Source organism: Salvia miltiorrhiza, chromosome 3, assembly GCF_028751815.1.
Source record: "Salvia miltiorrhiza cultivar Shanhuang (shh) chromosome 3, IMPLAD_Smil_shh, whole genome shotgun sequence".
Lineage (NCBI taxonomy): Eukaryota > Viridiplantae > Streptophyta > Magnoliopsida > Lamiales > Lamiaceae > Salvia > Salvia miltiorrhiza.
In genome coordinates this window covers 24,296,763-24,319,356 of record NC_080389.1, presented here as the reverse complement: position 1 = coordinate 24,319,356, position 22,594 = coordinate 24,296,763, and the positions used below count along the sequence as shown (strand labels likewise).

The following is a 22,594-nucleotide window of genomic DNA, read 5'->3' as shown; positions in this document are numbered from 1 at the left end:
TCTGGACATTTCTTCTACTCAAATTATCACATGTTGCCAATCTGTTTCTAAGACATCTCCATGCCGTCACCTTGGCTTTATTTGGTGTTGGGGCCTTCCAAACCTTTGCCATCTCCAAAGGTAAAACTTGTTGCTCCATTCTTGTTTTTGCCACAATTTCATATGCCGACTTGATTGTGAAGCATCCATCTGTTGTCGCCTTCCAGTTCCATCCGTCTGTTACACCTACACAAGGAACAGAATCAGCAATCACCAACCGGAGATCCTCCTCAAGCCCTTTCTCCCTCTCTCTTAACTCCCTCCTCCACTCCAACCTCCATACCCACGACCCTCCCTCCCAAAACCCGCTTTCACCAACCAGCCTTTTCTTGTTTAGGCTCAAATTATACAATCTCGGAAACACAAACTTAAGGGGTTTGTCTACCACCCACACATCCTCCCAGAAGCTAATCTCAAGCCCATCCCCAACTCTTCGCCTCAAATTATTGATGAACCACCGATCTCTCATTCCTCCTCCCTTATCTACAATTTTTTGCCACCACCCTTTCTGTCCACCTCTGCCCGCCACCGAACATTCTCCCCCTTCCCCCCACACTAGCTCCCCATAAAGCGATTTGATCACCCTTACCCACAAAGCTTTCCCCTCCCCCAAAAACCTCCAGAGCCACTTACTTAACAGGACCTGATTAAACCAATCAATATTCCGAAACCCCAGACCACCTGAATCCTTATTGAGGCACAAGGCATTCCACTTAAACCAGGTGATACCGCACGTCTGTGTACCTCCTCCCCACAAAAATTTTGAGAACAGTGAATTAAGTTCCTTAATCACCGCTTTAGGTATGAAAGCGAGGGATAATTGATAAACTGGGATGGATTGCAACACCGACTTGACTAGAGTAATTCGTCCTGCCAGCGAAAGATGTCTCTTCTTCCAGCTTGCCACTTTGTTTGAAACTTTTTCAACCAAAAACTTCCAATCTCCAACACCATTGCTGCGCCCCCCCACTTTAGTACCCAAGTAGTTGCACGGAAAGGATCCGATCTTGCACATGAGGAGCGATGCCCATCTCCTCTCAACTGCGTCATCCACTCCCACTGTCAGAAGACAACTTTTGTCAAAATTTACCGCTAAACCCGAGACAAACTGGAAGAGAATCAGGAGTTTCTTCACGCTCTCCATATTTCTGTCATCTGCCTCCAACAAGAAGATAGTATCGTCCGCGTACTGCAGATGTGAAATGGGCACTTTATCCTTGCCAATCTTCGCCGGAACCAGGAGCTGCCTCTCCGCTGCTCTTTCAATGAACTCGTTGAGGCCTTCTGCCACGATAAGGAAAAGGAAAGGTGACAACGGGTCACCCTGTCTCAAACCTCTCTCCATTTTGAAGTCTCCCGTCGATGACCCGTTCACCAATACACTTGCCGTTCCAGATTCCAGACTCCCTTTAATCCACTTCCTCCAAAGTCCGTCAAAGTTAAGTCGGCTGAGAAGCATATCCAAGAAATCCCATTGCACAGAGTCGTATGCTTTTGCGAAGTCAATCTTGAAGAAAATACGGCCCACTCTCTTCTTTTTTGCCTCAAAAATAGCTTCATTCAGGATAACCACCCCATCCAGGATGAAGCGACCCTTGACAAACGCACTTTGATTATCAGAAATGATCGACCCCATAACCCTCTTCAATCTGTCAGCCAGGATTTTAGCCACAATTTTATACAAGCTGGTGATAAGAGAAATTGGGCGAAAATCATCGATCGACCCAGCCCCTTCTTTCTTCGGAATCAAAACAATAAAAGAGGCATTACCACCTTTCGGTATGTTCCCATTTTCGTGAAATTCCTTCAAAACCTGGAGTAAGTCCTCTTTAACCACGTGCCACGCCGCTCTCCAGAATGTGAAGTTAAAACCATCGGGTCCCGGACTCTTGTCTCCACAACAGCTCCACACTGCTTCTTTAATCTCGTCCAGATGAAAATCCCTGATCAGCCAATGCCTCTCTTCATTTGAAATTCTCCTCCTCATGAAGTCCAAGGGGAAATCAGGCATCTGTCGTTCTTTCCTTTTGAAAAAAGCTTCAAAATGATTTCTCACTCTTGCTTTAACCTCATCCGGTTTAGATATCCACGAGTTTTCAAAGAGCATTCCGCCAATCTCGTTTTTAATCCGTCTCCCACGAATTGCCCTATGGAAAAAACCCGAATTTGTGTCTCCTTCTTTGAGCCATTTGAGTTTAGCTTTCTGTTGCAGCATCATCTGCTTATTCTTGAGTTGAAGGGAGAGCAGGGCTTGAATCTCATTTCTCCTAATCACCTCTGATTCTTCAAGACCTCTCTGCTCGTCCACCTTATCCTTCTCTTGAAGTTCCTTCTGAAGTTCTTGAATTTTGTAGTCAATGTCACCGAAAGAAGTCCGATTCCACACCTTCAAGGCCTCTTTAACTTTCTTCAATTTCTCCTTAACCACAAAAAAACTCCATCCCCCCACATTAGTCACCGTCCACACCTGCTTGACCATCTCCTCGAACTCCGAATGATTCACCCATGCATTGAGGAATCGAAAAGGTCTTGGTCCCCAATCTTCCGATCTTGTAGTGAGAATAATCGGACAATGATCCGAAATTGAACGTTGAAGTCCTCGTGCCGACGTCCCTTCCCAAGCAGCCATCCAATTCTCATTAACGAGGAAGCGATCAATCTTACTCTTGCACTTTCCATTTGGTTTGTACCAGGTAAATTTCCGACCTTGAGTTTTAATTTCCTCCAGATCGTTCCCCCGGATAAATTCTTCAAAACTTCTTGCATCAGCTACTCCAAACGCCTCCCCACTGCCCACACGTTCATCCCTCCTCCTAACTGAGTTAAAGTCTCCCAATATACAGACACTCCTATCCGTATTTTGTTCCACAATTGAGCTTAAGGCATCCCACAAGATCCGCTTTTCCCCTGAGCCGACTGGTGCGTACACATTGATGATGCAACATAAGATATCACCCTCCTTGTACCTACCATTCACCACCACCGCCCCCGGTAAATCCCACGTACTAGAGGCTTCAAACACCTCCCTATTCCACAAGCAAACAATTCCTCCAGCCCTTCCCTCCGAATTCCTAATCGCTATGTCTGTATAATTAGACCCCCACCAAGATTTACAGAACAAGTCCCTAAACACCTCCATCTTTGTCTCCTGTAAGCAACAAAAATCGATCTTCTGCCCTTTCACCAAATCAGTAACATCTCTCTGCTTCGCAACACTCCCCAAGCCCCGAATGTTATAAGATAACAAATTCATTAAACATTCCTCAAAATACTCCCAGCATTTTCGCAAGAAAGAAAATTACCTTGCACCTCAATCTGTCGAGCAACATCTTCGTCTGGAATTCGACTTGACAACCCGATCTTCTTTGCAAAATCCCAGATCTGTTGACCTGAACTTTGCTCCCCAATTGTCGTCTCCTGCCCTTCTTCGTTCTCCCCCTCTCTTTCCTGCTCTGCCACTTCCTCCCCCCTTCCATCAATTGGCTCTAAATCTGAAATGAAGTGTTCCCATTTCTCTTTCTCCCTGTTTCTATTCTTTTTCTTTTCTCTCCCTTTTTTTCCTTTTGAATTTCGATCCCCACCTTTTACTTTGGTTTGAACAACTTCCTTCCTCGTTGCTGAAAATCGGTGGCTCATTCCTTTCGATCCTTTGCCCATCCTCTTTCGACGCCGTGTCATCTGCAACATTTTTGGCACCTTGATTTTCCATGTACACAACTGAATCGGCTTCTTCCCTTTCCAGAATAGCGCTTCTCTTCTCTCCTTGCGCTTGGGTCGACATTAAGGTATGACCTCCCTCACAAACGCTTCTTCCTGGCCCATCAAGAGAAACACCAATAAAGCCACCAGTTGTGCTTTTTTGTTGTACCTTCTGAGAGTCGGCCCAGTTTTCTTCCTCAAAAATTTGGTTTGGACTTTGAAAAGCGTGGCAGTCCATCTGCCCATCCTTTACGAGTGGCTGACTCTCACCTTCGGCTCCAACCAAATTTAAAAGCATTTTCGATCCTCCTACCAACGTCCCCTCATAATTGGTTTCCTCGACAAACGTGTCTGCATGGATCGAATGAGACGAAACGTTGATTTCTTGGAGAACCGAAACATCATCATCCCTTTCACCGCTCTCGTTCTGATCTCCGATGGTTGCAGCTGCCGGATCCATGAACTCCTCCCCGCTCGTCCATCCTGCATCCGATCCCGAATCCTCGAACTCCGTCTCTCCGAGCATGGAAGAGAAAGGATTCTCGTGAATTTCCTCAATGCGAAACGTGAACCTTGCTCCATTAATACAACACTCCGTCACTTGATCAATGGATCTAAGGCCCGTGGAGATTTGAATCAAAGCAACATCCAGTTTTTCTTTTTCTTTCGTCTTCTCATGCATCTTCAATACCCGACCGAACTTTGCAGTTGCCAACTCAAAAAAGCGATGATTCCATGCATGTAGTGGGATCCCGACCCACCTCGTCCACACCACTCGTTGTTGAAACACATCCACAACGTTCCATTTCCTCTTCCATTGAAACCAGAACTCACTCCATTCATCCATTTCCGTTAAAACTTTTTCTGTTGGCGCGTCACAGACACTACTTATCAACACCAAATTTCCTCCCATCGTCGTCACCTTCAGTTTCCCAGCAATTTCGCTATTGATTTCTTCTTTAATCTCTTCCCACAAGAACTCATCTTTGATGAAACCCGTAAAGGCTCCATCTAGCCATCGTGTTTCCTCATCCGAAGTTTTGAACTGAAGCAAATCCGAAGATCCTGACTCCCCTTCTTTGGATCCAGTGAGCACCTCCTTAAAAGAAACCCCCATCATCCTTTTTGCGGCATGCACGACCTTTGTTTTTTCCGACTTTCTACCTGCATCAGCTTTGAATCCCTTCCCTTTACTTCCTTGGATCTTCACTTCTCTCTCGAATCTCGGTTTGAACACCCTAATTTTATAGCTCCCAATCCACAACTTATTAAGTTGTTCCAACAAACCGTCCCTATCTTCAACATCTTCGAAGCGAACAAAACCGAAAGGCTTCCCTTTTTTGTCTCTCTTTCTTGGACAAAAGATGTCTGTCGGTTCTCGCACGGAACCGAACTTTCTCCTCAAAAAATCAAAGCTACATTCTTCTGGAATGTTGTTGAAAAAGAATGTAACTTTTTGTGCTTCATTCTCGTCTCTTGCTTTCCAAAGATTCGAAAACCTTTGAGTCTTTTGGTTCAGCTGCTTCTTCACCATTCCATCGGCTCCGTTCCTCACTTCCCCTCGTTTCCTCACCTCCCTCCAGACCTCCTTTCCCATCTCTTAAAATGGACCTATTCAAAATGCAGCCCGCCGCAGATGATAACTGCACCTCTGCCGCATCTCCCCGCCGCTAGACTGCCTGAGACCTTATATCCGGCCCCCCCGAACACGTCCGACAGGAGAACCGTATCCACTGCGACTCCGGATATGCCCGATAAGGAGATCCGAGGTTCGCTGAAGAGACCTAGAGAAAAAGTCGTGACATGCTGCTTCAAAATGGTCTGCTGAAAGCGGATCGATCTGATGGGATCGGAATCCCCCTCTGCTGTCTGGAGGCGCGGTCTAGCCGGACTGTATAGCTGCGGTGGCCCTGGAGTTGTGGTCTCACCGGACTGGAGAGCAGCTGTTTCAGTTCTGGATCGCTTCTCGCTGGTCTTCTTTTGGTTAAAACCGACGAGATCTACGCCGATCGCGGAAGACCTGGCTGGAACGCGGTCTCGCCGGACTGGGGGGCTGCGGTGGATCTGGATGCGTGGTCTCGCCGGAGTGGAGAGCAGCTGTGGCAGTTCTGGATCGCGTCTGTCTAGACTTGTTTTGGTTAAAACCGACAAGATCTACGGCGATATTGGGAAATGAACGATCCCTGCGAGAAGAATCCAGCGGATCGAGGCTCGGAGCGGCGGAGATGGCTGGTGGTGCTCGGCAGGGGCCTCAGGGCGGCAGACCAGATCGTCAGATCGCAAGATCTTTCAACGGCCGAAGGGACTGCGGCCGCCGGAGCTTGGAAACGGAGGCGAGCAAAGGCAGGGACTGCTCGACTGGGCCTCGCGACTGGGCGTCACGCGTCTGCGTCTGGGTCAAGCGCGGCGGCACTCCGGTGGGAGAGGCGGGTGGCGCTCAGGTGGGAAGAGGCGCGGTGGCCCGGTGGCCCGCTGGGAGTCGTCCTTACCTGCTGTTCAACGGAGAAGACTAAAATTGAAGAGAGAATGGAATTGAGTTTTCTCACGGGTGGGAATTAGTTCGTAATGTATTTGAGTTTTGGAGAATTCACTTTAATTAGTTTCCGGTTTTCAATCTTCACGTTAATTAGTCGTCGGTTTTAATTACTCTAATCGTGATCTTCGGTTTTTAGCCTCTGCTTTTGGAGAATTTACTTTAATTAAGATTTGTAGCATAAAACAATAGTCTTCGGTTTTCAATGTTTTCACTAATTAAACACCATACATGCGGCTTTGTAGAAAGGTCCAAGAATCCAAATGCAGCATGTTACAATTGTAGCATAAAGAACTATAGCAGACAATTTTTGAACTTGGTAAAAATATTAGGTGAAAGTATTTGACAGAGAGAATAGAAGACTGAAAACCAAGTCTTAAGAGGAACATATTTTCTGAACCTAATTAAAGGGAAAGTCACTTTGATGATCTACTTTGTACTCCTTTCTCTGAAAGAAAATATATTATTTCTTAGTTATGTATTTTTTTTATGGAAACAGGCCTTCAACTGTACTATGTAGATCATGTGCTCTATGTTTTTTTCTTCTGAATTTGGTGTTGGAGAAAGGCTTTCAAACTAGAGGCCCAAAGCAAGAATGCTTTTTTTTTTAGTTGAAACTTGAAAGAAACATGTCTATGCAAAAATATACACGTGTATCAATAAGTTGCTTTGTTAAAATGCTTCGTTAAAATGGAACAATAGAAATCATGCTGTAATGCATGTCTAATTGCTACCATCTCTGTTCTACTGAACCAGAGAACTGAGCTCTTCAAAAAAAAAAAAAAAAAAAAAAAAACAGAGAAATGAGAACCCTATTTTCTTAGAATAAAATGGTTTGAACTTCAAGACAAACTCCTACATAGTAAAAAAATATATAATGAAATACTATACACGGTCATTAAATGTAAATAGATGACATTGGATACAAGAGGTTCGGTTGGCGCCCAATTTCAGATAAAAGGTGAAAGTGGCATTACTGTTGTTTCATATAAAATGACATTGCTGTAGTTGTTCACTAAAACTATTAACAGCCTCATCCAGTTTCTAGATGCTTTTTCCCTGCGACAAGATTATCTACAAATGATGTCATTTGATATGCATTTCGCCAAGTTCTCCTCCTCTTTGCTGTCGGGCCTGCCCAATTTTGTCTGCTCATAGGTTGTGTCTCGTAATTGAGTGATGTGTAGATAGACGAGTTCGGAACGCAGTCAAACTGCAGTTTGTTGAGTCTCTCAATCACAATTACTCCCAGGCTGCGTGTAGAAGAATGAAAGTAATATTATTTGGTGGCTATGGGCTATAAGGTGTTTAATTTGGGGGTTATAGACTATAGGATAAAATAGTAAATTCATAAATTTTTATTGTTATTACTCCAAATAGAATCACCCAACAAAATAAATTAACTTTCATTCCTCGAAACAAAAAGCTACGTTATTAACAAAATAAGTAAATTATTGAGAGCCCATTGTAGGAGCCCAATAAATTCAGATACACAATCCTAAATTATAATTAAATGCACGAAACTACGGAATTTAAAAAAAATTGTCTTCTTAACACAGAGCGTCTTCGTCTTCTTCAACACTGCCTGCAACACTCGCAATTCGACGAGTTCTCAATATCTAGCAAGAAGAGGGGTTAGTTTGCAATTCTTAAAATTCTATAAAGTGTTTTGGTGTAGTGAATAGTTTCACACCAAATTTGGTGTAATACTATTCAAATAATGGCCCCAAACCTATTTTGGGTTTGAGTTTAGTGTACCATTGGAGAAGTTTTGGTACACCAAAATGGGATTTGGTGTACCATTGGAGATGGTCTAAGATGAATCTCCTCAAAATATCCAAACACCATCGCCAACAAGCTGAAGAAGAGGACCAAGAATCATCTCCGGCGATGGCTCATGACGCCCCCATCGTTTCCCCCTACAACGCCCGAATCCGGCTGCTGCTGGACACCGTAGACAAGCTGCGCCACCTCAAGATCATGCAGGAAGACATCCAGCTGCCCACCATCGTTGTCGTCGGCGACCAGTCCTCCTTGACTCTCGTCATCAAGAAGAAAGCCAACGTCGTCGACGAGATCATGTACACCACTCAGGAAATCGCCGGCAAAGGGAAGGGGATCTCCAACACCCCCTTGACTCTCGTCGTCAAGAAGAAAGGCGTCCCCGACCTCACCATGATCGATCTCCCCGGAATCACTAGGGTTCCGGTCAAGGGCCAGCTTGAGGATATCTCCGAACAGATCTCCAACATCATAATGAAGTACATTACGCCCAAGGAGAGCATAATTTTAAACGTTCTATCCGCCGGCGTCGATTTCCCAACGTGTGAGTCGATTCGGATGTCACAAAAAGTGGACAAAACAGGGCAGAGGACTCTCGCCGTCGTCACGAAAGCTGATAAGTCTCCAGAGGGGCTGCTCGAGAAGATCGTCGCAGATGACGTCAACATCGGCCTCGGCAACGTCTGCGTCAGGAACCGCATTGACGACGAGTCTTATGAAGAAGCTCGGGATGAAGAAGCCAACCTCTTCGACAATAATCCCCTGCTTTTGAGGATTGATAAGTCCATTGTTGGGATTCCTGCTTTGGCAGAGAGGTTGACGACGATTCAGGCCAACATTATCGTCAAATGCTTGCCTGAGATCCTGCGGAAGATCAACGAGAAGCTCTCGGCCAACGTCGAGGAGTTGAATAAAATGCCCAAGCATCTGAGCTCCATCGCTGAAGCAATGACTTCTTTCATGAACATTCTCGGCTCCGCGAGAGAATCCTTGAGGAAGATCTTGTTGCAGGGCGAGTTTGATGAGTTTCCATCAAATGGTGATATGCACGCTACTGCAAGACTAGCTGAAATGCTCAACAAATACTCAGACGAACTGCGCTCTGCAAAATCCGCTGTTGATCTATGTATTCTTTCTATCTTCCCCCTTTCTTTTATTAGTCGTATCGATACTCGGTTCCCGCTATTACTAGTGTCGGAACCGGGCTGCGACAATGGTGCTGCACTTGCTCTTCAGCATGCAGAAGCTGGTGAATAGGGAGATGCAGAAGGAGATCATCGATGAGCTGATGGGGCCGCAGGGGAATGGGCTGGAGAGAATGCTGGAGGAGCTACCGTCGGTGTCGGAGAAGAAGAAGAAGAAGCTGCACAACAGCATCGGCTTGCTCAAGCAGTCCAAGGATATCGTTGCTGGTATCATGGATCAGATTTCTGTCGATTTTGATTGACTCAGTCTGAGTGTGGAGATGTAATGAATCTTAATCACGCATCGTTTCACTATTATGTTAAATAAGAATGCTTATTGTGATTTAGTTTCATTTTAATTGAATTACGATTTATAAGAAGGCTTATTTAAGCGAATGCGTAGTAGCTATTCAACATTGTCAAATTTCATGTTTCAAAGCAAAAACTATTGGAAGTTTTTTTTTTTTTAGGCAAAGAGTGAGAATTATATTAAGTCCCGATGAAGAATATTAGTAAGTCAGACCGGGAAATCCGACTTTCAAATGATTACATCATCGATAGAAGTAGCGAACTTCGCCAAACTAAGTGGAACGAATGAAATAATTAATATTTAAAAAATTGTAGATATAATTTTTTAAAGTTGATTAGAGTAACTACGTGCACAAGTGAACGAGGGGTATCGATCTCATCTTTGGTTGATATCAAATTTTAATGATATATACACCAAAATCGAGTGGGTTCGATCTCATCTTTGGTTGATATCAAATTACGAGATACACCAAAATCGAGTGAGAAGTGGTACGAAACAAAATGAGTGTTAGGTAGAGATGGCAGCGGATCCTGGACCCGGTCCAGATCCGTGGATCCAGATCCGATTTTACGGATCTGGATCTCAATTTTTGGATCCGCGGATCTGAATCCGGATCTGGATCTCATTTTCTAAATCGGATCTGGATCTGGATCTTAAAATTTGAGATCCGGATCCGACCCGTGGATTCGATTTTATTTAAAATATATTATTTATTTTTTATATTTATTTTATTAATAGTATTAGATATATTAAAAATTAAAAATAATAGAAAAAATAGAATAACTATCAAAATTGAAACCCTAGATTTCTAATTCTCTCTAACCTATCATCTCTCGTTCATCTCCAAATCTCCCTCACTCTCCCGCCGCCTCAGTCACTCTCTCTCACTCCCTCGCCCAGCCGCCGCCCGCCGCCCCACCAGTTCGCCCGCTGCCGCCCCACCAGTTCTGGCGTTTCTGATGCCGTTCTGCAGTATCAGATCCACCACCTGCGACGGCACCAGCCGCAGGGCGCTCTGCCTCTCCCAGTTGATCCCGATGTACGCCTCTGTGCAGTACCCTGCAAACAGGGCCACCACTGCCAAGGCCACCGGGATGGGGGGCCCCATCCAAGAAATTAGGTTTTCTAACCCTACAATTCAAGATCTGGATTCTCTGGCCTAATTTCCTTATGCGTGCTACCTGTTGCTCTGCCACTCCAGCTCCAGCTCGCCGGCCACCTTCTCGGAGCACTCCAATTCGTCGGCGGTCGGCCTCACCCTGCCAGCCTCCCTCTCAGTTCGCCAGCGAAGGCGGATTTACAGGTCGGCGACTCCCTCTTTCACACTCTCTCTTTTACTCTCTGCCCAACTCTCTTTCACACTCTCTCTTTTACAGCTCTCTCGATGCACGCACGCACCGGTCGCCGCTGTGCCGCACCATTTTGATATTGTTAGATAAATTGTTGATTTCAGCCATTTTTGAGAGATTGAGTTTGTTAGATTCAGTCATTGCAGCCATTAAATTTGTTGATTTCGGCCATTGATTTGGCAGCCATTTTGTTAGATTAGATTATGGTTTTTGATTGAGTTTGTTAGATTCAGCCATTTCAGATTGGATTTATCGAAATTTTATGGTTTTTGAATTGGATTTGGCAGCCATTTTGATTTATCATGTTGACAGATTGGTTTTGGCAGCCATGTATTTATCATGTTGACAAATTGATTTTTGATTTGGCAGCCATTTTGGCATATTGGATTATGGGAATTTAAAAACAGCAGATCCATGGATCTGGACCTGCGGATCCGCGGATCTGGATCTGGATCCAAAATTTTCAGATCCACGGATCTGGATCCCGATCTGGATCTCATAGATAAAAACGGATCTGGATCTGGTATTGATGAGATCCGGTCCAGATCCGGCCCGTTGCCATCCCTAGTGTTAGGGTGTGAGAGGATTAGAGATTTTCCAGATTTTTGTGTATTTTGAATATTTTAAAAAGCAAGAAAGGGTCCCCTGGGATGGCCTAGTGGTTAGGGTGGTTGCCTGTTGTCCAAGAGGTCACAGGTTCGAGTACTCTCGGCCACAATAACCACTAGGTGGGGTGTGTGTGGTTTGTATTATTTATAATGTAATTTCATAAAAAAAAAAAAGCAAGAAAGGGTCATGTAATAATTTATATTTTCGATTTTACTTTTCTGTTAAAAAATATGGGTTGTATATGCCAGAGGCGTTTAGTCTTATTAATTGTTTGCCAACGTCTTTTTATTAGGTTGTGTTCTCTTCCATGGAAAATGGCATTTTCATCCTTTTTTCACTTTTTTGTGGTGTTATACTTATATATGATTGATAATGCACCTAGTAAATTCAATAGATTTTCTTCATTCGTTGTCTTATTTTACTTTATGCCTAGTGAAAAGAGTATTTGTTTTGAATTGAATTGATGAAGCAGTAACCCATACGAACTCGTGAGGCTAATTGCTCTAATACGTTCATATCTGATTGAACACAATTTAAAAGTCTGCAGAAATCTATTAAAGTCCTGAATGAATACATCCCCCTTAATTCTTAAAATTTGTAATGCCTGCATAAAAAGAAAAAACAGAAACATAAGTATTAATTTCCTCTCACCACCATTGCCCTACCCTACCGCTACGCCTAAATTTAGGGGGGGTGTATTCGTTCAGGAATTCTGTAGATTTTTAAAATCCAAAGATTTTAAAAGTTTATGGATTTCATACAGATTCTTCATGTATTTTGGAATTCTAAATAGGAACCTGCACAGATTTTGGACGGATTTTAACAAGAATTTGACTTGATTTTTACGAATTTGAAACCAAAAATCCCAGCATCCGTTGACTTCAAGCGAGCGCTGGACCCAGCACCCAGCGACCGCTGGGTGCCAGCCTTAATTTCCCTTTTTCTCCACCCAGTACATTTTTTCAGTTGGTAGCTGCAATGTAAATGATCAAATGCTGGGTACTGTATACACTAATTTGTTATGTTATTAAAGTAGAATAAATACAAAAACATGATATAAGTAATTTGAGAAAACCAATGCAAGGTACACAATTGCTACATCAAGAGACAGAAAAAAGGCAAAGCGAATTTGAGGAAAACGAGAAGGAAAAAAAGAAGAAGAAATAACCTTTTGATGATCGGGAGGGATGGAGGTGAGAGAGAAAAGTTGGAACTTGAGCACCTGAAACGCAATCAAGGAAGGAGCTGAGAATCGTCTGAGAAAGGCGAATTTGGAGATGAGCGAAAAAAGAGGAGAGAGAATCGAAGAGAACTTCGAAGCCATCGTTAGTGTCGTAGTCGACGTCGAAGGAGGAGGCGCCGTGTTCAACCACGAATTTGCGGGCCACCATTTTTCAGTGATTCTTTTCTTCTGTCGGAAAACTGTAAATGTGCGTGCAAGAATTACCAAATTTTGCAAGAGTCAACTCAGATGGAAAACTCATCCCCTCTCGAGTCTCGAGTGCATTTCAGCCATCGCTTGTTTCGTGAGCAGCGACCGCTGAGTACCAGCCGGCGTTGGCTTCTTGAGCCGCGTCCGCTGGAACCCAGTAAGTGCTGGATAATCTGAAGAATTTCGAATTCTTGTGGTGTGTGGTCGGATTTGTTCATGTGTATTTTTTGAACAAAATCAATGAAAGTCATTCCAATTTTAAAGTTCATAGATTTTTAAATAGGGTTAATAGCCGCTAAATCCATGAGAAATTTTCATTTTCTGGTTTATATCATGACCCCTAATTTTGGCGGCTAAATACACCAATTTTTAATTGGTTCTGATTTTTCCCTCGATTTTGGAATCCGGTGAAATCGAAACTGACGTGGACGCCGGAATGCCAACGTGGCAGCCGGAATAACCACGTCACACACACACACACACACTCCCCACTCTCTCTCTCACACACCCCACTTTCTCTCTCTCTTACACGTCACCACTCTCTCACAGCTTCACAACTCTCTCTCATCTCTCGGCTCCGCCGCCCTCCCCCTTGACCGCCACCACAGCTCCGGCCGGTAGCTTCGCCGGCCCAGAGCCTCCGCCTCTGCTCTCTCTCGCTCATCTCCTCCGCCTCAAACAGATCGAGCTTGAGCTTCCGCTTATCTCCTCTGCACCTCCGACTCCGCCTCTCTCCCCCCCTACACCGCCCTCCACAACCTCCAAATTCATTCCACAACACCAAATTCACAATTCTCTCAAACGGCGACGTCGAACCAGAATGGGAGGGGGGTCGAGCCCTGTTGTGAACAAGAATTCAGAGAGAGATAAGCTCTGGTGCAGGGCGTCGAATTCTCCGGAAGAGCGGCATTTCCCGTCGAACTGATGGGGGAAATTAGGGCTCACCCTTTTGCCTCGATTGTGGAAGAGTGAGGTGCAGAGACGAGGAGGTGAGATGGGCTGAAGCACCGGCCGTTTGCCATTCTTCAGGTTGCAGCGGCGGGATTTCGTAGGGAGAGGGGTGGCCGGGAAAGAGAGAGGAGGGGGCAGCGCTGTGCTTGGCGGCATGGACCAGTCGCCGGAGGAAGGGCGTTGGTCTAGTCGGCGACGGAGACGGTCGAAAAACGGTGGTGGCGCCGGGGTGGAGAAGGAGGAGGTTTGCGCAGGGGGTGGGGGAAGGGGAGGGTGTGACGTGGCTAGATTAGGGGATATAATTAATAATTTTATTCTTAATTAAATATAAACTAATTTTAATTAATAATGAAACGACGTCGTTTTGTCTAAGTACTTGCCACGTCAGTTTCGATTTCGCCGGAGTCCTTCGCCGTGGGAAAAATCAGAACCAATTAAAAATTGGTGTATTTAGCCGCCAAAATTAGGGGTCATGATATAAACCAGAAAATGAAAATTTCTCATGGATTTACCGGCTATTACCCCTTTTAAATACCTCTAAATTTTCATAGACTTTTAAAAGTCTGAAACGAATACCTCTGGATTTTTATAGACTTTTAAAAGTCGTGAACGAATACACACAGATTTTCATAGACTTTTAAAAGTCTTGACCGAATACACTCAGATTTTAAAAGTCTGCAGAAATTTATTAAAGTCCTGAATGAATACATCCCCCTTAATCTCGATGGTAGTGTGTCTAATTAAGTCGGTTAGTTACATATGTTTATACAAAAGCACAATTGGCGACGAGAAGAGTTGATGAGTGTAAGAAGGTCAGAGGTATAGGGGCTTGGCTTCCTTGCTTTGCTTTGGGTGTCGGGACGGATCCATATAGAATTGCATGATATAAATGAGGTGATACATAAAAAGGAATGAGAAAGGAAACACCTAAACCCTTTATTGTGAACGGAGAGCACAGCCCGCACTCTCAAGTAGGGGTGAACAAAAAATTCAAAATCGAATAATCGAATCGATCCAAATTGAAATTATAAAAATATGGTTTGTTTTTTTGGGTTTTTCTATTTGGTTCGATTTTTTTTTCCATAAAAGTTCAATTTTTTGATTCGATTCGATTCAGTTTGGATTTTTTAAAACCAAACAAAACCGAAAATCGAATTATATTTATATTATATGTATATATATATAATATTTTAATTATAATTTTCTAATTAATTTCTAGTCTAACCCTAATTGTAATATTTCAATTAATACGTTCTTGAGCAGTTTTTTTTAATTTCATACAAAAAATCGATTTTTTCAATTTTTTTCAAATTAATTCGATTTTTCGGTTCGGTTCATTTTTAATTTTAAAAATTTCAGGTAATTCGATTCGGTTCAATATTTTTTAAATAATTGAACATAAATTTAATTTGATTTGATTTTAGCAAAAACCGAACCAAATAATTGAATGCACGCTCCTACTCTTAAGAATCGGCCTCGTTAAAATCTTTATTGTGAAAAGTCAAGAGGAAAACATATAAGAGCATCTCCAATGCATTGGTGCTTAGGGGGTCTTAGAAGGTGGTCCCCACCTAAGACACACCCCTCTCCAATGCATTGTGTCTTAGATGGGTGCTTAGATTCCCATTTTCACAAAATTCACATTTCTACACTTTTATTTTTAAAATTCATATTTTATTAAAATTAAAATTCTACATTACAATAATTTAAAGACATAATTTAAATACAATAAAAAAATAAAAATTACAATAATTTTCTAGGGCTCAATCGGACTAAAACGAGACCAAATGTGCTCCTTCAAGTCCAAAGTGAGGCGAGCATGCATCTCCGCGTCTCGCATGGATGCTTGTCGTGCAACAAATGCACAAAAATCCGGCGGAGCACCGGCACGAGGTTGAGATGCGGCGCTACTTGAAGCTTCGTCGGCGTCTTCTTCCCACTGTGTTGCGTGCTCGCCTTCATCTTTGATGATCATGTTGTGCAAAATGATGCACGTGAACATGATGTCGCTCATCGCCTCCTTGCTCCAAAGACGCGATGGGCCTTTGACGATTGCCCAACGAGCTTGAAGGATGCCGAAGGCTCGTTCAATATCCTTGCGAGCCGCTTCATGCATCACTTTGAACCTCTTCCCCTTCGGATCCGTCGGATGTGTAGGACTCTTCACGAATACAGGCCAATTGGGATAGATGCCGTCAGTCAAGTAGTACCCACTTGTGTAGTAGGCGTTGTTGACTTGATATGTGATCGGCACCCCCATTCCTTGCAGCCGATCGTTGAACAACGTCGAGTTGTTGAGCACGTTGATGTCGTTGTTTGAACCAGGAGTCCCAAAAAAAGCATGCCAGATCCATAGATCTTGCGATGCGACGGCTTCGAGGATGATGATCGGTTCTCCCTGATCGCCGCGAGTGTATGCGCCTTGCCATGCCGTTGGACAATTCTTCCACGGCCAATGCATGCAATCAAGGCTCCCTAGCATTCCCGGGAAGCCGTGCTTCGCTTCGTGCATATGGTAGAAGCCGTTGGCAGTCAGCAGAAGTCGGCCTCCTCAAGTATTCCGCGCCGAAGAGTTGAATAATGGCTCGATAGAATCTGCGCAAGCACTCCAGCGAGGTGGACTCTGCAATCCGGAGATACTCGTCGTATTGGTCCGCTGCCCCACCGTTAGCTAGCATACGAACAGCAACAGTGCATTTCTGCACCGGTGTGAAGCCGGGTCTCCCAAGTTCATCCGTACGTTGTTAGAAGTATGGATCAGATGTGACGGCATTAACGACACGCAAAAACAACGCACGACGCATGCGAAATCGGCGGCGGAAGATGTTGTCGGGGTAGACCGGATTTTCATCAAAGTAATCCGCGTGCAAACGTAGAGCGCCGGCTTCACGGTCCCGATGAATGTAGGCCTTCTTTGCCACTCTTCGTCGCCGACGACGAGTTTGCTCATCTGGATCACCAATAGCTTGAACAATTTGATTAAATTCTTGCACAAGATTGGAAAATTCTTGAGCATGTCGCTCGTTCTCGTGGCTTGATGAGGAGGAAGACATTTTTTGTAGAGAATTTTTTATGTGGAGATGATTTCTAGATAATGAAATGAATGGAATTAAGTTGGGATATATATAGATAAAGGGAAAAAAATGAAAATCGGCTGAATTCGACCGTTTGGCCCAACGGTCAATTTTTTAATATATATATATATATATATATATATATATATATATATATATATATATATAGGGTGCGGTTATAGTGAGAACCACAATTATTGTGAGAACATAAGAACCAATAAAATTACTGCATCTGCTATACAAATTAATGCATCCAAAAAAAATAATTTTTTTGCTCCCTTCAGGATTCGAACCCAGCATCTGCATCCATCCACCAAGATGATGCATCCACCGTAGATCTTGATGATCGAATGGCTTAAAATGGTTCTCTGTTCTTATTTTATTAGTGGTTCTTATTTGAACCTATCCCTATATATATATATATATATATATATATGAATGGGATCATATAGATCCCAATGCTTATAATAGATCCCTAGATCCAAATCTTAACCACACATTTATGACATGTGGCGCATCAAAATGGTGACACGTGGCAAGGAGCTTCCAAGCATTCCAAGGCAAAATCTGGAGGGGTAAAATTGGAATGTAATTTTCGGATTTAATAATTAAAAAAAAATATATTTTTTTAGATTTTCTCAAAATAGATATATTTTAGATGCATATAGTTTCACACAAAGATGCATAAAATTTTCACATGAAATGCATAACTTTGAACAGAAAAGTGCATTTAATTTTTCCAGTTTTGGTATTTTCACCACCCCACCCCATACCACCCCCCAATCCAGCCCACACCACCCCCCAACCCTCCCCATTACCACCCCCCAAAAATAGGCATGTTTCACATGCATATAAAATCAAACAAAAATGCATAAAGTTTTCACATAAAAATGCATTAAATTATACAAAAAATGCATTTCATTTTAATAAATCTGGTAGTTTCGCCACCCCCACCCCCACCTCCCCTCTCCCAATTTTTTTTTATTTTTTATTTTTTTAAAAACTGATTTTCAAAAAAAAAAAATTTGGGTGTGGGTGGGTGGGGGGGGGGGTCAATGGTCAGAAAATCAGTTTTTGAGAAAAAAAAATTGTGGGGGGTTGGTGGGTGGGTGCGTGGGTGGGGGGGTGGGGGTAGGGGTGGGTCAGTGGTCAGAAAATCAGTTTTTAAAAAAATAATAATAAAAAAAAAATTTGGGGGGGTGGGTGGGGTGTAGGGGGTGGGTGGGGGTGGGGTTCTGGGGTGGGGTGGGGTTCAGGGGTGTGGGGGGTGGGGTTGGGGTGGGGTGAAATCTTATGCATTTTTATATAAAACTTTTTGCATTTTTATATGAAAGTTCATGCATTCTCGTATGAAACTTTATGCATCTAAATATACCTATTTTTGAGAAAATCTATTTTTTTTTTTAATTTCGAAAATTACATTCCAATTTTACCCCTCTCCAGATTTTGCCTTGAAATGCCTTGCCACGTGTCACCATCTTGATGCGCCACATGTCATAAATGTGTGGTCTAGATTTGGATCTACGGATCTATTATAAGCATAGGGATCCACCGGAACCCAACCCTATATATATATATTTCAAACGACCAATTTTTTTAAAAAAATCCGAATTTCGAATTTTTTTTAATTGCGCCGTTCGACCCGGGTCGCTGCTACGACACGGCCTCGCATCAGGCCGCGTCTCCAGTGCTGCCGCCCTCCCTAAGCCCCGGTTCGAGACTCCCTTCGACACCAGCACTGCGGATGCCGCGTCTCCAGTGCTGCCACCCTCCCTAAGCCCCGATTCGAGACTCCCTTCGACACCAGCGCTGCAGATGCTCTAAGAGAGGAAAAAGAATGCTTGTTTAAATTAAATTAAAATATTATAAAAAAAATCAAATATAGTCCAAAATTATTAGAAGTGGGATCCATTTAGATTTAATGATGCTAATTGCTTATATTCTCGTCAACGAAACTTTTACATAATTTCCTTTTCGATTCATACATGAATTTTTTTTCCAGCTTTTATAATTTAATAATATAATCCACAATTCCACTCACATTTAAAGTGAAATAATTATTCTATTAATAACTTTACTCACATTTTATTAAAATATGTGTCGTTCCTCATGTGAAAATATTTTTATTATGTGAAAATATTTTTATGAGTTAATCATGACTGGTTAATCCGGATCTTGTTTTAAAGGGTCCTTCTAGTTCGACAGTTTGACTATACTGTAAGGATTAATTGGGTTTTGTCAAGGGATTTTAGCTGCTGAAATAGAAATTTTATTAAAAGAAAAAGAGAGCACCGATGCTAACAAAGGATCGGAACACAAAAAACGACTCAAAGCAAAACAAAAACCGCGTAAAAAACCCCCACAAGGAACCGCGGGAAGTCGAAAACAAAGGAAACGAAAGCTAAGAAGAAAAATTTTAAAAAGCATCCTCGTCCCCAACATCTTCATCATCCAGTATATCACCCCATTTCTTCTTTTTGGCCACCGCCGACATAGCTCGGGCAGCATCGGAAGAGGAGCGAATCACAAAGTTTTGCAGAATCGCTCCTCTAGATTGAGCATGTTGTACTTTATTCAAGAACTCCACCGGCACCGGAGAGTTAAGAACGGCCTCCTGCAAAACACCAGTAGCCCGGCCAGCTTTTAAAGCATGGCCATGCTCTATAATACGTCGGAGGCGGTGCTTGGAACCTTCCCCTTCTTTTTAGCTCCCTTCGGTCGCCCTCGTCCGCGAGTTATGGGAGGATCCACCGGCAACTCCTTCTCTGGAGTCACCACACTACAACTCGGTGCGGGAGAAGTCAAGTCCGAATCAATCTGCAAAGGAGGCATCCTATCTGATGGCGAAGAGCCCGTAGTTGGAGATCCCGTGTCTTCCTCCTCATCCACATCTTCATCCACATCTTCCACCACCCCCTCTTGAAACTCACTTGTTTCAATCCTATCATGATTATAATCCAAAGGGATCGTCCCTTTTGACGCTTATAATCTCCATCATTCGTTGAACTTAATATCTCAAATCCATTACCAGTGATCGGAGAAAGTCGGCCTTGATCCAAATTCGGCGGTAAACTCCGACGAGCAGAAACATGCTGCCTAAAAAGTGGTGAGCTCGGCCTTCCCGGATCAGAATGCGCTGGGCTATGTGGCCGCTGCTGTAGCAGCATCTCGTCCCCCATAGTTCTCGCCTGAACCTCTCTAGTCGAGCTAACTCCAGAATCGAGCCGGCGATCAGGATTCTGCTGTGAAATCCTCCTTCCCGGATCAGTTCGAACCGGACTATGAGGCAGCTGCTGTTGCCGCGTCTCATCCCCAATCGCATGTTCCTCTTTATTCAATCCACCCTCAGAATTCTCCCTAGCTTTACCCAACACCTCCGAAACCGGCTGCCAATGCTTGTTCGTCGCCTGAACAGATGGCTGCTCAAAGCGCACAGCATCAGTCCCGTCCTTCTTCCTTCCCTGCACATCCTGATTATCCATCAAATTCCCCTTAAATCCAGCTCCCTCCCCCGGAACTTTCTTATGGCATTTATCAGGCGAGTGACCTGTTATTTTGCACCTAGAACAAAACAGAGGGAGATTTTCATAGGAAAACTCAACATGAAAAGATAAAGCATCATCATCAATTAGAAGATTGTTCGGCAGAGGTTTGGACATGTCCAATTCGATCAAAAGCCTCGCAAATTGGCCAAAATCTCTTCGAGCAGAGGCACCATCAATCTTCAGCGTGTGTCCAATAAATCTTCCAATCCCTGCCAGAATCTCTGGATTCCAATAATCGATGGGAAGATAATGAATCCGAACCCCAAACATTCGCCAATGAAGAATGCTCTTTGAACGGATCAAAGCACTTAGTCCATTCTCTTAATCGTAAATGGCCACCAGATAGTTCCTAAACCGGCTTTGCCTTCGCCTTCGCTTTATCCTCGGCACTGCCAAAAGCCAACGTGTAATACCCTTTACCGAGAGGGATGAATTTCCAACTATCGGTAACTTTCCACAGCCTTTGTAGCTCCGCTTTAATCGCCAAGGCAGGCTTAGGACGATCTCCCTTCTAAAGAAGTAAACGACCCGTAAGGACAAAGGAGAACTCCGACGTCACTTCTTTCTCATGTAGTTCCTGTGGTATCTTGAAAAAGAAAAGGTCGCCATCTTTCGTTGGCCTTAACGCGTGGAAGTGGTGGGCAGCAACATCAGGGCGACGTTGGGTACGAGTCATCGCCATGTCCGCATAAGAAATAGGCGGAGATCTATCCAACATAGTAACAGCAGCAACCGAACCCTCCTGTTGGATAGGGTTTTGAATATCAACTTAACTAGGGTTTTGTGAAGCCGAAATTGGACCTTGAAGTAAAGTTGGATTATGGCTCAATCCAGTTTGCATAGAAGCCTTCCTCGCAGCAGAAACCGCATCCACTGACGGAGCCGACGACTTCGACGCCGGAGTTTGAAGAGAAGTCGCAGCAGAAACCGCATCCACTGCCGACAACTTCGACGCCGAAGTTCGACGGAAATTGTTAGAGACTGGTGGGAGGTTGAGAGCAGAGCGATCAGGCAGGCCAGCCATTGCCGGAGCGGCGGCGGTTGGTACCAGAAAAAGGACGACAGCGGCGCACTAGGGTGCAAACCCTAGAGAGAAAAAACCATCGGCCCCTCAAAACCCTCCAATCACAGATCTCTCACATATATACAAATGGATAATATACAAAATAAGGTGGGGGAGGAGATGGGGAGGTGGCAACAAATACAACAGTTTTGTGTAAATGTTCTTGTCAAGGGATTTTAGCAGACAATCTCAAGTAGTATACATGAACGAGTGCTAATATTAATTCTGGTTCAATCCAAAATGGTGTTTACTGATCAAAATACTCCATGTTAAATAATTGTAGGATTTTTGACCTTGAGGTGGTCTATTGTGAAACCGATTCTTTTTTAAAAATCACATTCACAATGACACTACTTCAACATACAAACGATAAGTATCATTTGTATGTTGAAGTTGTGTTATTATGAAGGTGGTTTTTAAAAAAAATCGATTTCACAGGAGTTTTTTGACGTTCTTCCATGATATGTGAAAACACAGTTTTTGAAGTATTTTTTTTTTTGGCGCTAAAATTCTCTTTCATCTCATCTCTTCTCTTTTTCTTTATTTTATTTTAAGTTTTTTAAAAAATACTCCCTCCGTCCATGAAAGAACTTCCTAAGAGGGAGTGGCACGAGTTTTAAGAAAAAATATTGTTGAGTGTATTGAGAGTGACACGGGTTTTAAAAAATACTCCCTCCGTCAAGAAATTTTAATTTCTTAAAATATTACTCCCTCCGTCCACCAAAAAAACTCCCAGTTGGGGTTCGGCACGGAGACTAAGAAAATTGAAAAAGGTGGTGCAAAAGACTAAAAGGGTAGTGTTTATGTATTGTGATTACTTTTACTAATCTTTCACTAGCTATTTGATAATAATAACAATAATAATAATAATAACAACAACAATAATAACAATAATAATAATAATAATAAACAATAGCAATAACAATAACAATAACATAAGAATAAGATAATAATAATAATAATATAATAATAATATAATAATAATAATAATAATATATAATAATAATAAGAATAATACTAATAA

At 43.1% G+C, this 22,594-nt stretch overlaps 2 protein-coding genes across 2 annotated transcripts; one reads left to right on the top strand and one right to left on the bottom strand.

Annotated features, from left to right (window-relative positions):
• Positions 1-8,074: 8,074 nt before the first annotated feature.
• Positions 8,075-9,633, top strand: LOC131015687 (dynamin-related protein 4C-like). The gene has a single exon (XM_057944105.1). It carries the CDS (start codon positions 8,090-8,092, stop codon positions 9,308-9,310), a length of 1,221 nt encoding a protein of 406 aa, XP_057800088.1. The 5' UTR covers positions 8,075-8,089; the 3' UTR covers positions 9,311-9,633.
• A 5,718-nt stretch (positions 9,634-15,351) lies between these two features.
• Positions 15,352-16,400, bottom strand: LOC131018560 (protein ALP1-like). The gene is made up of 2 exons (XM_057947274.1): positions 15,668-16,400; positions 15,352-15,374 (listed from the first exon to the last, which is right to left on the bottom strand). Exons 1-2 carry the CDS (start codon positions 16,398-16,400, stop codon positions 15,352-15,354), a joined length of 756 nt encoding a protein of 251 aa, XP_057803257.1.
• Positions 16,401-22,594: the final 6,194 nt, after the last annotated feature.

Coding starts and splice junctions, on each gene's coding strand:
- LOC131018560 (XM_057947274.1), bottom strand. CDS start 16,400: ATGCACGAAGCGAAGCACGGCTTCCCGGGAATGCTAGGGAGCCTTGAT. Junction 15,375..15,667: donor GAAGGAGCACATTTGGTCTC/GTTTTAGTCCGA, acceptor TTCACAATAAAG/ATTTTAACGAGGCCGATTCT.
- LOC131015687 (XM_057944105.1), top strand. CDS start 8,090: ATGAATCTCCTCAAAATATCCAAACACCATCGCCAACAAGCTGAAGAA.